The following is a 12,668-nucleotide window of genomic DNA, read 5'->3' on the forward strand; positions in this document are numbered from 1 at the left end:
GACCCCTGACCCTTTAGACCCCTGACCCTCTGGACCCCTGACCCTCTGGACCCCTGACCCTTTAGACCCCTGACCCTCTGGACCCCTGACTCTCTGGACCCCTGACCCTCTGGGCCCCTGACCCTCTGGACCCCTGACCCTCTGGGCCCCTGACCCTTTAGACCCCTGACACTCTGGACCCCTGACCCTCTGGGCCCCTGACACTCTGGACCCCTGACCCTTTAGACCCCTGACCCTCTGGACCCCTGACCCTCTGGACCCCTGACCCTCTGGACCCCTGACCCTTTAGACCCCTGACCCTCTGGACCCCTGACCCTCTGGACCCCTGACCCTTTAGACCCCTGACCCTCTGGGCCCCTTACCCTCTGGACCCCTGACCCTCTGGACCCCTGACTCTCTGGACCCCTGACCCTCTGGACCCCTGACCCTTTAGAGTTCAGGGGTTTGATTCTTGTGATTCTGTCGTTGTTATATTTGATTTTAAAGTTTTAAATATTATATTTTGTTTATTTCCCGGTCCCTCGGGAGCTGCGCTCTGATTGGCTCCTGGACTGATTCAGTCGATCTCGGCTCTGAAGGCGCTGATCTCCATTGGTCGCAGGGCGGTGATGCGTGGCGGCTGCTGTTGCCGGGCAGACTCCGGTTCGTCGTGGTCCCTCAGCAGAGTGAGGCCCGAGCGACGCAGCGAGCGGAAGCGAAGAGGCGAGAAAAGGTCGTCCATGTTCACCTGAGGACACGGACGCCAATGATGTCATCGCGCTCCAATCACAGACGAGTCAAACGTGTGTGTGTGTGTGTGTGTGTGTGTGTGTGTGTGTGTGTGTGTGTGTGTGTGTGTGTGTGTGTGTGTGTGTGTGTGTGTGTGTGTGTGTGTGTGTGTGTGTGTGTGTGTGTGTGTGTGTGTGTGTGTGTGTGTGCGCGCACCTCATCGTCCACGCTCCACGTGCATTGCAGCGGCGGCTCGGGGGAGGAGCTACAGTCAAAGCCTTTCCTGTGGAGGAGAAGCGCCACTTCCTGTGACGGACTTTCTGCTTCCTGTTTACCACAAACAAACAGGAAATAAGAATTACATCAAAGTAAAAGACATTTATTAACTGTTATAACGTTTCTATAACAGTTATAGAAACGTTATAAACATGTTATAACAGTTATAGAAACGTTATAAACATGTTATAACACTATAGAAACGTTATTAACATGTTATAACAGTTATAGAAACGTTATAAACATGTTATAACTTTATAGAAACGTTATAAACATGTTATAACTTTATAGAAACGTTATAAACATGTTATAACAGTTATAGAAACGGTATAAACATGTTATAACAGTTATAGAAACGTTATTAACATGTTATAACAGTTATAGAAACGTTATAAACATGTTATAACAGTTATAGAAACGTTATAAACATGTTATAACAGTTATAGAAACGTTATAAACATGTTATAACAGTTATAGAAACATTATAAACATGTTATAAAACTATAGAAACGTTATAAACGTGTTATAACACTATAGAAACGTTATAAACATGTTATAACACTATAGAAACATTATAAACATGTTATAACATTATAGAAACGTTATAAACATGTTATAACACTATAGAAACGTTATAAACATGTTATAACAGTTATAGAAACGTTATAAACATGTTATAACGCTATAGAAACGTTATAAACATGTTATAACACTATATAAACGTCATAAACATGTTATAACAGTTATAGAAACGTTATAAACATGTTATAACAGTTATAGAAACGTTATAAACATGTTATAAAACTATAGAAACGTTATAAACATGTTATAACGCTATAGAAACGTTATAAACATGTTATAACACTATAGAAACGTTATTAACATGTTATAACAGTTATAGAAACGTTATAAACATGTTATAACAGTTATAGAAACGTTATAAACATGTTATAACAGTTATAGAAACGTTATAAACATGTTATAACACTATAGAAACGTTATAAACATGTTATAACACTATAGAAACGTTATAAACATGTTATAACAGTTATAGAAACGTTATAAACATGTTATAACAGTTATAGAAACGTTATAAACATGTTATTACGCTATATAAACGTTATAAACATGTTATAACACTATAGAAACGTTATAAACATGTTATAACAGCTATAGAAATGTTATAAACATGTTATAACACTATAGAAACGTTATAAACATGTTATAACACTATAGAAACGTTATAAACATGTTATAACGCTATAGAAACGTTATAAACATGTTATAACACTATATAAACGTCATAAACATGTTATAACAGTTATAGAAACGTTATAAACATGTTATAACAGTTATAGAAACGTTATAAACATGTTATAAAACTATAGAAACGTTATAAACATGTTATAACGCTATAGAAACGTTATAAACATGTTATAACATTATAGAAACGTTATTAACATGTTATAACAGTTATAGAAACGTTATAAACATGTTATAACACTATAGAAACGTTATTAACATGTTATAACAGTTATAGAAACGTTATAAACATGTTATAACACTATAGAAACGTTATTAACATGTTATAACAGTTATAGAAACGTTATAAACATGTTATAACACTATAGAAACGTTATAAACATGTTATAACACTATAGAAACGTTATAAACATGTTATAACAGTTATAGAAACGTTATAAACATGTTATAACAGTTATAGAAACGTTATAAACATGTTATTACGCTATAGAAACGTTATAAACATGTTATAACAGCTATAGAAATGTTATAAACATGTTATAACACTATAGAAACGTTATAAACATGTTATTACACTATAGAAACGTTATAAACATGTTATTACACTATAGAAACGTTATAAACATGTTATTACACTATAGAAACGTTATAAACATGTTTATAACGTTATGGAAACGTTATAAACATGTTATAACAGTTATGGAAACGTTATAAACATGTTATAACAGTTATAGAAACGTTATAAACATGTTATAACAGTTATAGAAACATTATAAACATGTTATAACGCTATAGAAACGTTATAAACATGTTATAACGTGATAGAAACGTTATAAACATGTTATAACAGTTACAGAAACGTTATAAACATGTTATTACAGTTATAGAAACGTTATAAACATGTTATAACAGTTACATAAACGTTATAAACATGTTATTACACTATAGAAACGTTATAAACATGTTATAACAGTTATAGAAACGTTATAAACATGTTATAACACTATAGAAACGTTATAAACATGTTATAACACTATAGAAACGTTATAAACATGTTATAACAGTTATAAAAACGTTATAAACATGTTATAACACTATAGAAACGTTATAAACATGTTATAACACTATAGAAACGTTATAAACATGTTATAACAGTTATAGAAACGTTATTAACATGTTATAACACTATAGAAACGTTATAAACATGTTATAACGCTATAGAAACGTTATAAACATGTTATAACACTATAGAAACGTTATAAACATGTTATAACGCTATAGAAACATTATAAACATGTTATAACAGTTATAGAAACGTTATAAACATGTTATAACAGTTATAGAAACGTTATAAACATGTTATAACAGTTATAGAAACATTATAAACATGTTATAACAGTTATAGAAACGTTATAAACATGTTATAACAGTTACAGAAACGTTATAAACATGTTATTACACTATAGAAACGTTATAAACATGTTATAACTGTTATAGAAACGTTATAAACATGTTATAATGTTATAGAAAAAGTCGAAACATTTTGAGAAAAAAGTAAAAAAAGGTGAAAAAGTCGTACAATTTTCGGGAAAAAGTCGTAGAATTTTGAGAAAAATGAAAAAAGTCGTACAATTTTCTGTAAAAAATCGCCACATTTTGAGAAAAATGAAAAAAGTCGTACAATTTTCTGGAAAAAGTCGCAAAACTTTGAGAAAAATGAAAAAAGTCGTACAATTTTCTTGAAAAAGTCCCAAAATTTTGAGAAAAATGAAAAAAGTCGTACAATTTTCTGGAAAAAGTCGCAAAATTTTGAGAAAAAAGTTAAAAAAGGTGAAAAAAGTCGTACAATTTTCAGAAAAATGAAAAAAGTCGTACAATTTTCTGGAAAAAGTCGCAACATTTTGAGAAAAATGAAAAAAGTCGTATAATTTTCTGTAAAAAATCGCCAAATTTTGAGAAAAATGAAAAAAGTCGTACAATTTTCGGGAAAAAGTCGCAAAATTTTGAGAAAAATGAAAAAAGTCGTACAATTTTCTGTAAAAAGTCGCAAAATTTTGAGGAAAAAAAAAAGTCGTACAATTTTCGGGAAAAAGTCGCAAAATTTTGAGAAAAATGAAAAAAGTCGTACAATTTTCTGTAAAAAGTCGCAAAATTTTGAGGAAAAAAAAAAGTCGTACAATTTTCGGGAAAAGTCGCAAAGTTTTGAGAAAAATTAAAAAAATCGTACAATTTTCGGGAAAAAGTCGCAAAATTTTGAGAAAAATGAAAAAAGTCGTACAATTTTCTGTAAAAAGTCGCAAAATTTTGAGGAAAAAAAAAAGTCGTACAATTTTCGGGAAAAGTCGCAAAGTTTTGAGAAAAATTAAAAAAATCGTACAATTTTCGGGAAAAAGTCGCAACATTTTGAGAAAAATGAAAAAAGTCTAGAAACGTTATAACAGTTATAAACATGTTATAACAGTTATAGAAACGTTATAAACATGTTATAACACTATAGAAACGTTATAAACATGTTATAACAGTTATAGAAACGTTATTAACATGTTATAACGTTATAGAAACGTTATAAACATGTTATAACAGTTATAGAAACGTTATAAACATGTTATAACAGTTACAGAAACGTTATAAACATGTTATAACACTATAGAAGCGTTATAAACATGTTATAACGTTATAGAAACGTTATAAACATGTTATAACACTATAGAAACGTTATAAACATGTTATAACACTATAGAAACGTTATAAACATGTTATAACGTTATAGAAACGTTATAAACATGTTATAACAGTTATAGAAACGTTATAAACATGTTATAACAGTTACAGAAACGTTATAAACATGTTATAACACTATAGAAACGTTATAAACATGTTATAACACTATAGAAACGTTATAAACATGTTATAACACTATAGAAACGTTATAAACATGTTATAACAGTTATAGAAACGTTATAAACATGTTATAACAGTTACAGAAACGTTATAAACATGTTATAACAGTTATAGAAACGTTATAAACATGTTATAACACTATAGAAACGTTATAAACATGTTATAACACTATAGAAACGTTATAAACATGTTATAACAGTTATAGAAACGTTATAAACATGTTATAACACTATAGAAACGTTATAAACATGTTATAACAGTTATATAAACGTTATAAACATGTTATAACACTATAGAAACGTTATAAACATGTTATAACACTATAGAAACGTTATAAACATGTTATAACAGCTATAGAAACGTTACAAACATGTTATAACACTATAGAAACGTTATAAACATGTTATAACACTATAGAAACGTTATAAACATGTTATAACAGTTATAGAAACGTTATAAACATGTTATTACGCTATAGAAACGTTATAAACATGTTATAACGCTATAGAAACGTTATAAACATGTTATAACAGTTATAGAAACGTTATAAACATGTTATAACACTATAGAAACGTTATAAACATGTTATAATGCTATAGAAACGTTATAAACATGTTATAACAGTTATAGAAACGTTATAAACATGTTATAACAGTTATAGAAACGTTATAAACATGTTATAACAGTTATAGAAACGTTATAAACATGTTATAACACTAAAGAAACGTTATAAACATGTTATAACAGTTATAGAAACGTTATAAACATGTTATAACACTATAGAAACGTTATAAACATGTTATAACAGTTACAGAAACGTTATAAACATGTTATAACACTATAGAAACGTTATAAACATGTTATAACAGTTATAGAAACGTTATAAACATGTTATTACGCTATAGAAACGTTATAAACATGTAATAACGCTATAGAAACGTTATAAACATGTTATAACAGTTATAGAAACGTTATAAACATGTTATAACACTATAGAAACGTTATAAACATGTTATAACGCTATAGAAACGTTAGAAACATGTTATAACAGTTATAGAAACGTTATAAACATGTTATAACAGTTATAGAAACGTTATAAACATGTTATAACAGTTACAGAAACGTTATAAACATGTTATAACAGTTATAGAAACGTTATAAACATGTTATAACAGTTACAGAAACGTTATAAACATGTTATAACTTTATAGAAACGTTATAAACGTGTTGTAACAGGTGATAACATGTTATACCTGCGAGTCCTCCAGCGTCCTCAGGTTCAGCAGGTGAACGTCACACGGCAGCGACGAGCTGAGCGGCAGGAAGGGGCGGAGTTTGGGCACCTGGCTGTCGCTAGGGGCGACCATGGTGATTGGCGGGTGACAGAGAGAGAGCGAGGTCAGGTGGGCGAGCAGCGACAGGTGCTCAACTGAGGCTCCGCCCACTTCCTGTCACAACAACAACACAACAATAAAATATAAACTAAACTTTACGACGTTCCATCACATTTGTTTAAAGCGGCACTGACCGAGGCTCCGCCCCCTCGCTCCTCCAGCAGCAGCTGGAACAGACTCGCCGTCAGCTTGTTGTCAGTGACGCCCTGACCGAGGCCGCGGTTATCGTCCTGCTGCAGGCGCCGGTCCAACACCACCTCCAGCTCACCTGCACCGGCCAGAGGTTAAAGGTCAGGGGTCAAAGGTCAGGGGTCAGAGGTCAGGGGTCAGAGGTCACAGGTCAGGGGTCAGTCACAGGTCAGGGGTCAGAGGTTAAAGGTCAGAGGTCAGGGGTCAGAGGTCAGGGGTCAAAGGTCAGGGTTAAAGACTCACCCGGTTGGAGGGAAGCGACCGCCTGACTCTGCGCCGACAGCAGAGACAAACGAGACGTTGAGTCCTGGAGAAACGCCGCCGAGGTCATCGGGTAAAAGTTCGCCTGCAGGGGGAGCTTCGCCAGCGTCCGCCGCTGCTGCATCTGAGGTCAACAACAAACAACAACAACAACAACAGATCTGAGGTCATCAACAAACAACAACAACAACAGATCTGAGGTCAACAACAACAACAACAGATCTGAGGTCATCAACAAACAACAACAACAACAACAGATCTGAGGTCAACAACAAACAACAACAGATCTGAGGTCAACAACAGATCTGAGGTCATCAACAAACAACAACAGATCTGAGGTCAACAACAAACAACAACAACAACAACAACAACAGATCTGAGGTCAACAACAAACAACAACAGATCTGAGGTCATCAACAAACAACAACAACAGATCTGAGGTCAACAACAACAACAACAACAACAACAGATCTGAGGTCATCAACAAACAACAACAACAACAGATCTGAGGTCATCAACAAACAACAACAACAACAACAACAACAGATCTGAGGTCATCGTTAAACGGTGACATCATTAAACGGTGACATCGTTAAACTGTGACATCATTAAACTGTGACATCATTAAACTGTGACATCATTAAACTGTGACATCATTAAACAGTGACATCATTAAACTGTGACATCGTTAAACTGTGACATCATTAAACTGTGACATCATTAAACTGTGACATCATTAAACTGTGACATCATTAAACTGTGACATCATTAAACTGTGACATCATTAAACTGTGACATCATTAAACTGTGACATCATTAAACTGTGACATCATTAAACTGTGACATCGTTAAACTGTGACATCATTAAACGGTGACATCATTAAACTGTGACATTGTTAAACGGTGACATCATTAAACTGTGACATCATTAAACTGTGACATCATTAAACGGTGACATCATTAAACGGTGACATCATTAAACGGTGACATCATTAAACTGTGACATCATTAAACTGTGACATCATTAAACGGTGACATCATTAAACGGTGACATCATTAAACTGTGACATCGTTAAACTGTGACATCGTTAAACTGTGACATCATTAAACGGTGACATCATTAAACTGTGACATCATTAAACGGTGACATCATTAAACGGTGACATCATTAAACTGTGACATCATTAAACTGTGACATCGTTAAACTGTGACATCATTAAACGGCGTGTGAACCTGGAAGCCGTTGAGGTCGGTGTGGAAACGGTTTCCGTTGGCAACGTCGCTGACGAGTCTCATGGCGAGCTCACGGTTGGACTCCGACCTGATGTCCACCATGTTGGAAATCTCCAGAGATCTCCCAGCATGCCCTGCAGCAGACGGGAGGCTTTTATTTTGAAATCCTAGTTTTAACTGAATGAATAAACAAGTTCTAATGTGGTTCTGATGTGGTTCTGATGTGGTTCTGATGTGTTTGATGTGTTCTGATGTGGTTCTGATGGGTTCTGATGTGGTTCTGATGGGTTCTGATGGGTTCTGATGTGGTTCTGATGGGTTCTGATGTGGTTCTGATGGGTTCTGATGTGGTTCTGATGTGTTCTGATGGGTTCTGATGGGTTCTGATGTGGTTCTGATGTGTTCTGATGTGGTTCTGATGTGTTCTGATGTGTTCTGATGTGGTTCTGATGGGTTCTGATGTGGTTCTGATGTGTTCTGATGGGTTCTGATGTGGTTCTGATGGGTTCTGATGTGGTTCTGATGTGTTCTGATTTGGTTCTGATGTGGTTCTGATGGGTTCTGATGGGGTTCTGATGGGTTCTGATGGGGTTCTGATGGGTTCTGATGGGTTCTGATGGGTTCTGATGTGTTCTGATGGGGTTCTGATGGGTTCTGATGTGTTCTGATGTGGTTCTGATGGGGTTCTGATGGGTTCTGATGTGGTTCTGAGGGTACCGTCCAGGTGAAGCAGCCGGACCCTGTGCGTGAAGTGTCGGAAACAGGAAGTGATGTCAGAGAACACAGGACCTCTGGAGACACGGACCAGGGGCGGTTCTGAGGACGAGTAGGGCTGTGGGGGGGGGGGGGGGGGGGCAGTTAGTTCGGGTCTGACTGGTTCTGGTTCAGACTGGTTCTGGCTCTGGTCTTACCTGAGCCCCCTCCTCCCCCGGCAGGAACAGGTAGGCCCCGCTCTTGTCCCGGTTGGTTCTGGTTCTGGTGCCGTACCACAGGAACTGGACCTGGAGCTGATGGACCGGCCCGGACCGCAGACGCAGCTTCTGCACGTCAGAATAAAACGTTTCATTAGTGAAAGAAATAAAAGCTCATATTAACTAATAACACTTTATTTTGAAAAGCCCGACCTGCAGCAGGCCCGTCTCCGGGGAACTCCATATTTGGACGTGCTTGTTGCTAAGCGACAGAGGGGCGTCGGCCTCGGGTCCGTGTGGGCGGGACACCTGGAAGTGCTCGCTGTGGACGGTCGGCGGGTTGCCGCGGCGATGGAAAGTGTACTGAGCCCGGTGGGAGGAGCCAGCGGAGGCTTTGGTCACGTGATACACGACCAATGACAGAGGAGGAAGTTCAGACAGGAAGTCCAGCTGTGATTGGACAATCAGTGTTCAGGGGCGGGGCTTAAAACAACACGGAACAACAACAACAACAGTGAACGAGGTAAAGATGGAACCTGGAAGGACTCTGACGACGCCCGGCTCGGCTCCGCCCACACCGCAGAGATCTGTGCAGCCATTGGTCGACCTGTCTCTGCGTCGACCACGCGAGCGTCCGGAGAGTCGACGAGGACGCTGAGGACGCACGAACGCAGCTGCTCCGTCGGGTTAAAGACGACCACGGACCTGGAGCCCAAACAGGGACTCTGAGTGAATCATCATCATGTTTACTAATAAACAACAACAATAACGTTTAATTACATCTGACCGAATGATAGCATCAGTTAGCTTAGCATCAGGTAGCTCAGCATCAGTTAGCTTAGCATCAGGTAGCTCAGCATCAGGTAGCTTAGCATCAGGTAGCTTAGCATCAGGTAGCTTAGCATCATCAGATATCCGTTATAAACATTTCTCCACGTGCAGGAGACACAAAAACAACGCCACGGTGACTTCCTGTTTACATGAAGATGGCTCCTGATTGGACGCACAGCTGTCTCCTAGCAACAGATCAGCGCGCTGCATTCATGCGCTGGTGTTAGACTTGTGTGCTGGTCCTGGATCCTCTTTAACAAACACCATGTTGGAACAGAAGGAGGCTCAGAAGTGGACGAGGCCCCGCCCCCTCACCTGAACACAACCCTCACCTGAACACAAGCCCCGCCCCATCACCTGAACACAAGCCCCGCCCCTCACCGAACACAAGCCCCGCCCCCTCACCTGAACACAAGCCCCGCCCCTCACCTGGACACAAGCCCCGTCCATCACCCGAACACAAGCCCCGCCCCTCACCTGAACACAAGCCCCGCCCCCTCACCTGAACACAAACCCGCCCCTCGCCTGAACACAGGCCCCGCCCCCTCACCTTAACACAAGCCCGCCCCTCGCCTGAACACAGGCCCCGCCCCCTCACCTGAACACAAGCCCGCCCCTCGCCTGAACACAAGCCCCGCCCATCACCTGAACACAGGCCCCGCCCCCTCACCTGAACACAAGCCCCGCCCCCTCACCTGAACACAAGCCCGCCCCCTCACCTGAACACAAGCCCCGCCCCCTCACCTGAACACAAGCCCGCCCCTCACCTGAACACAAGCCCCGCCCCATCACCTGAACACAGGCCCCGCCCCCTCACCTGAACACAAGCCCGCCCCATCACCTGAACACAGGCCCCGCCCCTCGCCTGAACACAAGCCCCGCCCCCTCACCTGGGCTGCTCGCTGAGCGTGAGCGGCGTCTTCTGAGGCAGAGCGTCCTGCGCTGACATCACGTCGTCCTGAACAACAAACACATTATTCATTTATTCAGATTAACATCCAAACATTATGACATCATATGTTTATGTTTAGACTCTGTACAAAAGGTCAGAGGTCACCATGAGCAGGAAGGGCTGTGATTGGTTGTGGTGGTACTGGCTCTTGTCCAGTAGCAGCAGCCAGTGGGCGGAGCCCCGCAGCACCTGGTGCAGGTTCAGGATGGAGTGAAACAGCCTGAGACACAAACACAAGCTTCACTTTCATCTCTTTGTTTTTTCTTTCGCGCTCGGATTAAAAACGAGATGTTACTGATGAGAGCGATGAGTCGCCGTTAGATGCTAACGCTAAATGAATGGGAGGGAGGGGACGCTAATGCTAACTGCTCACGCTAAGCGAAGCGGTACCTGTGACCGTTGCCGGTGGTGACGCCGTCCTTCAACAGAGAGCATGGAGGGACAAATGAGACAAAACACATGCTAATGCTAAAGATGCTAACGATTCTCTGAAAAACATCAAGAAGCTGAAAATGTTACAGAAAACACATGCTAATGCTAAAGACTAATGCCAAAGACTAATGCTAAAGACTAATGCTAATGCTAAAGACTAATGCTAAAGACTGATGCTAAAGATGCTAAAGATGCTAAAGATTCTCTGAAAAACATCAAGAAGCTGAAAAAGTATTTTTATAACAACCTCATTAAAACTGTGTCAACAATGCTTTCGAAGCTAACACGTGCTAGTTTGTAGCTGCTAACAGGTTTACATGCTAACACATGCTAGTTTGTACCTGCTAACAGGTTAACATGCTAGTTTGTACCTGTTAACATGCTAACACATGCTAGTTTGTGTAGCACAGAGATAATTACTAAAACTGACTAACAAGGCTAACATGCTAGTGTGCTAACAGGAAGTAGCCACCTGGTTCCGTAGTCGACCACCACGGGGTCGCGGGCCGTGCCGGTGACGGCGTCGTGGTGCTGAAAGAGCGCCAGGTTCCTCCTCCCGACCGTCAGGCGCCCGAAATGTTCCCGCGCCGGGAAATCTGCGACGAGACGACCGTCACCATGGAAACTACGCATTTCCGCCAACGCCAGGCTGAAGAGGATTTCTGTCGCTCTGAGAGAAGACGAGAGGAGACGCCGTCAGGACGGAGAGCGGCGCCGGGACGCTCGTTGATTTAGAGCAACAAACAAAAACGTTAAAATCGTAGAAACAAAATAAAAATACAGAAACAGAATCAACCCCCCCCGTGTGCCCCGCCCCCGTGTGCCCCCCCCGTTTAATAATTATTATTATATAATAATAATAAACATAAATGATAGCTGCGCGTGTGTGTGAGGTACCGCAGCGTGGCCTCCAGCGCCCGGTCCAGGCGCTTGTAGAAGGGTCTGGAGGTGAAGTACCCGCTCCAGTAGTGGTCGTCACGGTCGGCGTACGTGAAGAAGTCGCCGCGCAGCGTCGGCAGCGACGCGCCCGCCGCGCTCAGGCGCCGCTGGAGGGCGTCGAAGTACTCGGACAACGTCCCGAAACGAGCCTGAACGCAAACACCACAGAAGAAGAAGGAGGACGGGATTTAACAGATCAGAATATTCTGATTTATATAAAAATATAAACACATTATATTTATATAAATCATGTTTTATTAGATTATATTATTGTAATAACACAAAATCTAATAAGTAATATGGTAATAATGGCGTGCGCTCGTCACCGTCACGTGCAGCTCCGGGTGCTCCTGGAAGAAGTCAAAGAGCTTCTGGTAG

At 40.0% G+C, this 12,668-nt stretch overlaps 1 protein-coding gene across 2 annotated transcripts in view; it reads right to left on the reverse strand.

The window, feature by feature from the left end:
• Positions 1 to 361: 361 nt before the first annotated feature.
• man2a1 (mannosidase, alpha, class 2A, member 1) overlaps positions 362 to 12,668 on the reverse strand; it is a 19,341-nt gene continuing 7,034 nt past the window's right edge. For both annotated transcript variants that reach the window (XM_083929261.1, XM_083929260.1), the window contains exons 10-24: positions 12,617 to 12,668; positions 12,249 to 12,439; positions 11,824 to 12,021; positions 11,025 to 11,139; positions 10,858 to 10,925; positions 9,673 to 9,841; positions 9,350 to 9,586; positions 9,137 to 9,265; positions 8,943 to 9,057; positions 8,226 to 8,359; positions 6,975 to 7,116; positions 6,677 to 6,810; positions 6,402 to 6,596; positions 925 to 1,035; positions 362 to 727 (exon numbers count right to left, since the gene is read on the reverse strand). The exon at positions 12,617 to 12,668 is cut by the window's right edge and continues 126 nt beyond it. In XM_083929261.1, coding sequence (XP_083785387.1) covers positions 557 to 727; positions 925 to 1,035; positions 6,402 to 6,596; positions 6,677 to 6,810; positions 6,975 to 7,116; positions 8,226 to 8,359; positions 8,943 to 9,057; positions 9,137 to 9,265; positions 9,350 to 9,586; positions 9,673 to 9,841; positions 10,858 to 10,925; positions 11,025 to 11,139; positions 11,824 to 12,021; positions 12,249 to 12,439; positions 12,617 to 12,668 — 2,161 coding nt within the window. In that variant the 3' untranslated portion in view covers positions 362 to 556. The remainder of the gene's footprint in view (positions 728 to 924; positions 1,036 to 6,401; positions 6,597 to 6,676; positions 6,811 to 6,974; positions 7,117 to 8,225; positions 8,360 to 8,942; positions 9,058 to 9,136; positions 9,266 to 9,349; positions 9,587 to 9,672; positions 9,842 to 10,857; positions 10,926 to 11,024; positions 11,140 to 11,823; positions 12,022 to 12,248; positions 12,440 to 12,616) is intronic.

The sequence above is a fragment of the Echiichthys vipera genome (genome assembly GCF_963691815.1).
Source record: "Echiichthys vipera genome assembly, chromosome: 16".
NCBI classification, from domain to species: Eukaryota; Metazoa; Chordata; class Actinopteri; order Perciformes; family Trachinidae; genus Echiichthys; species Echiichthys vipera.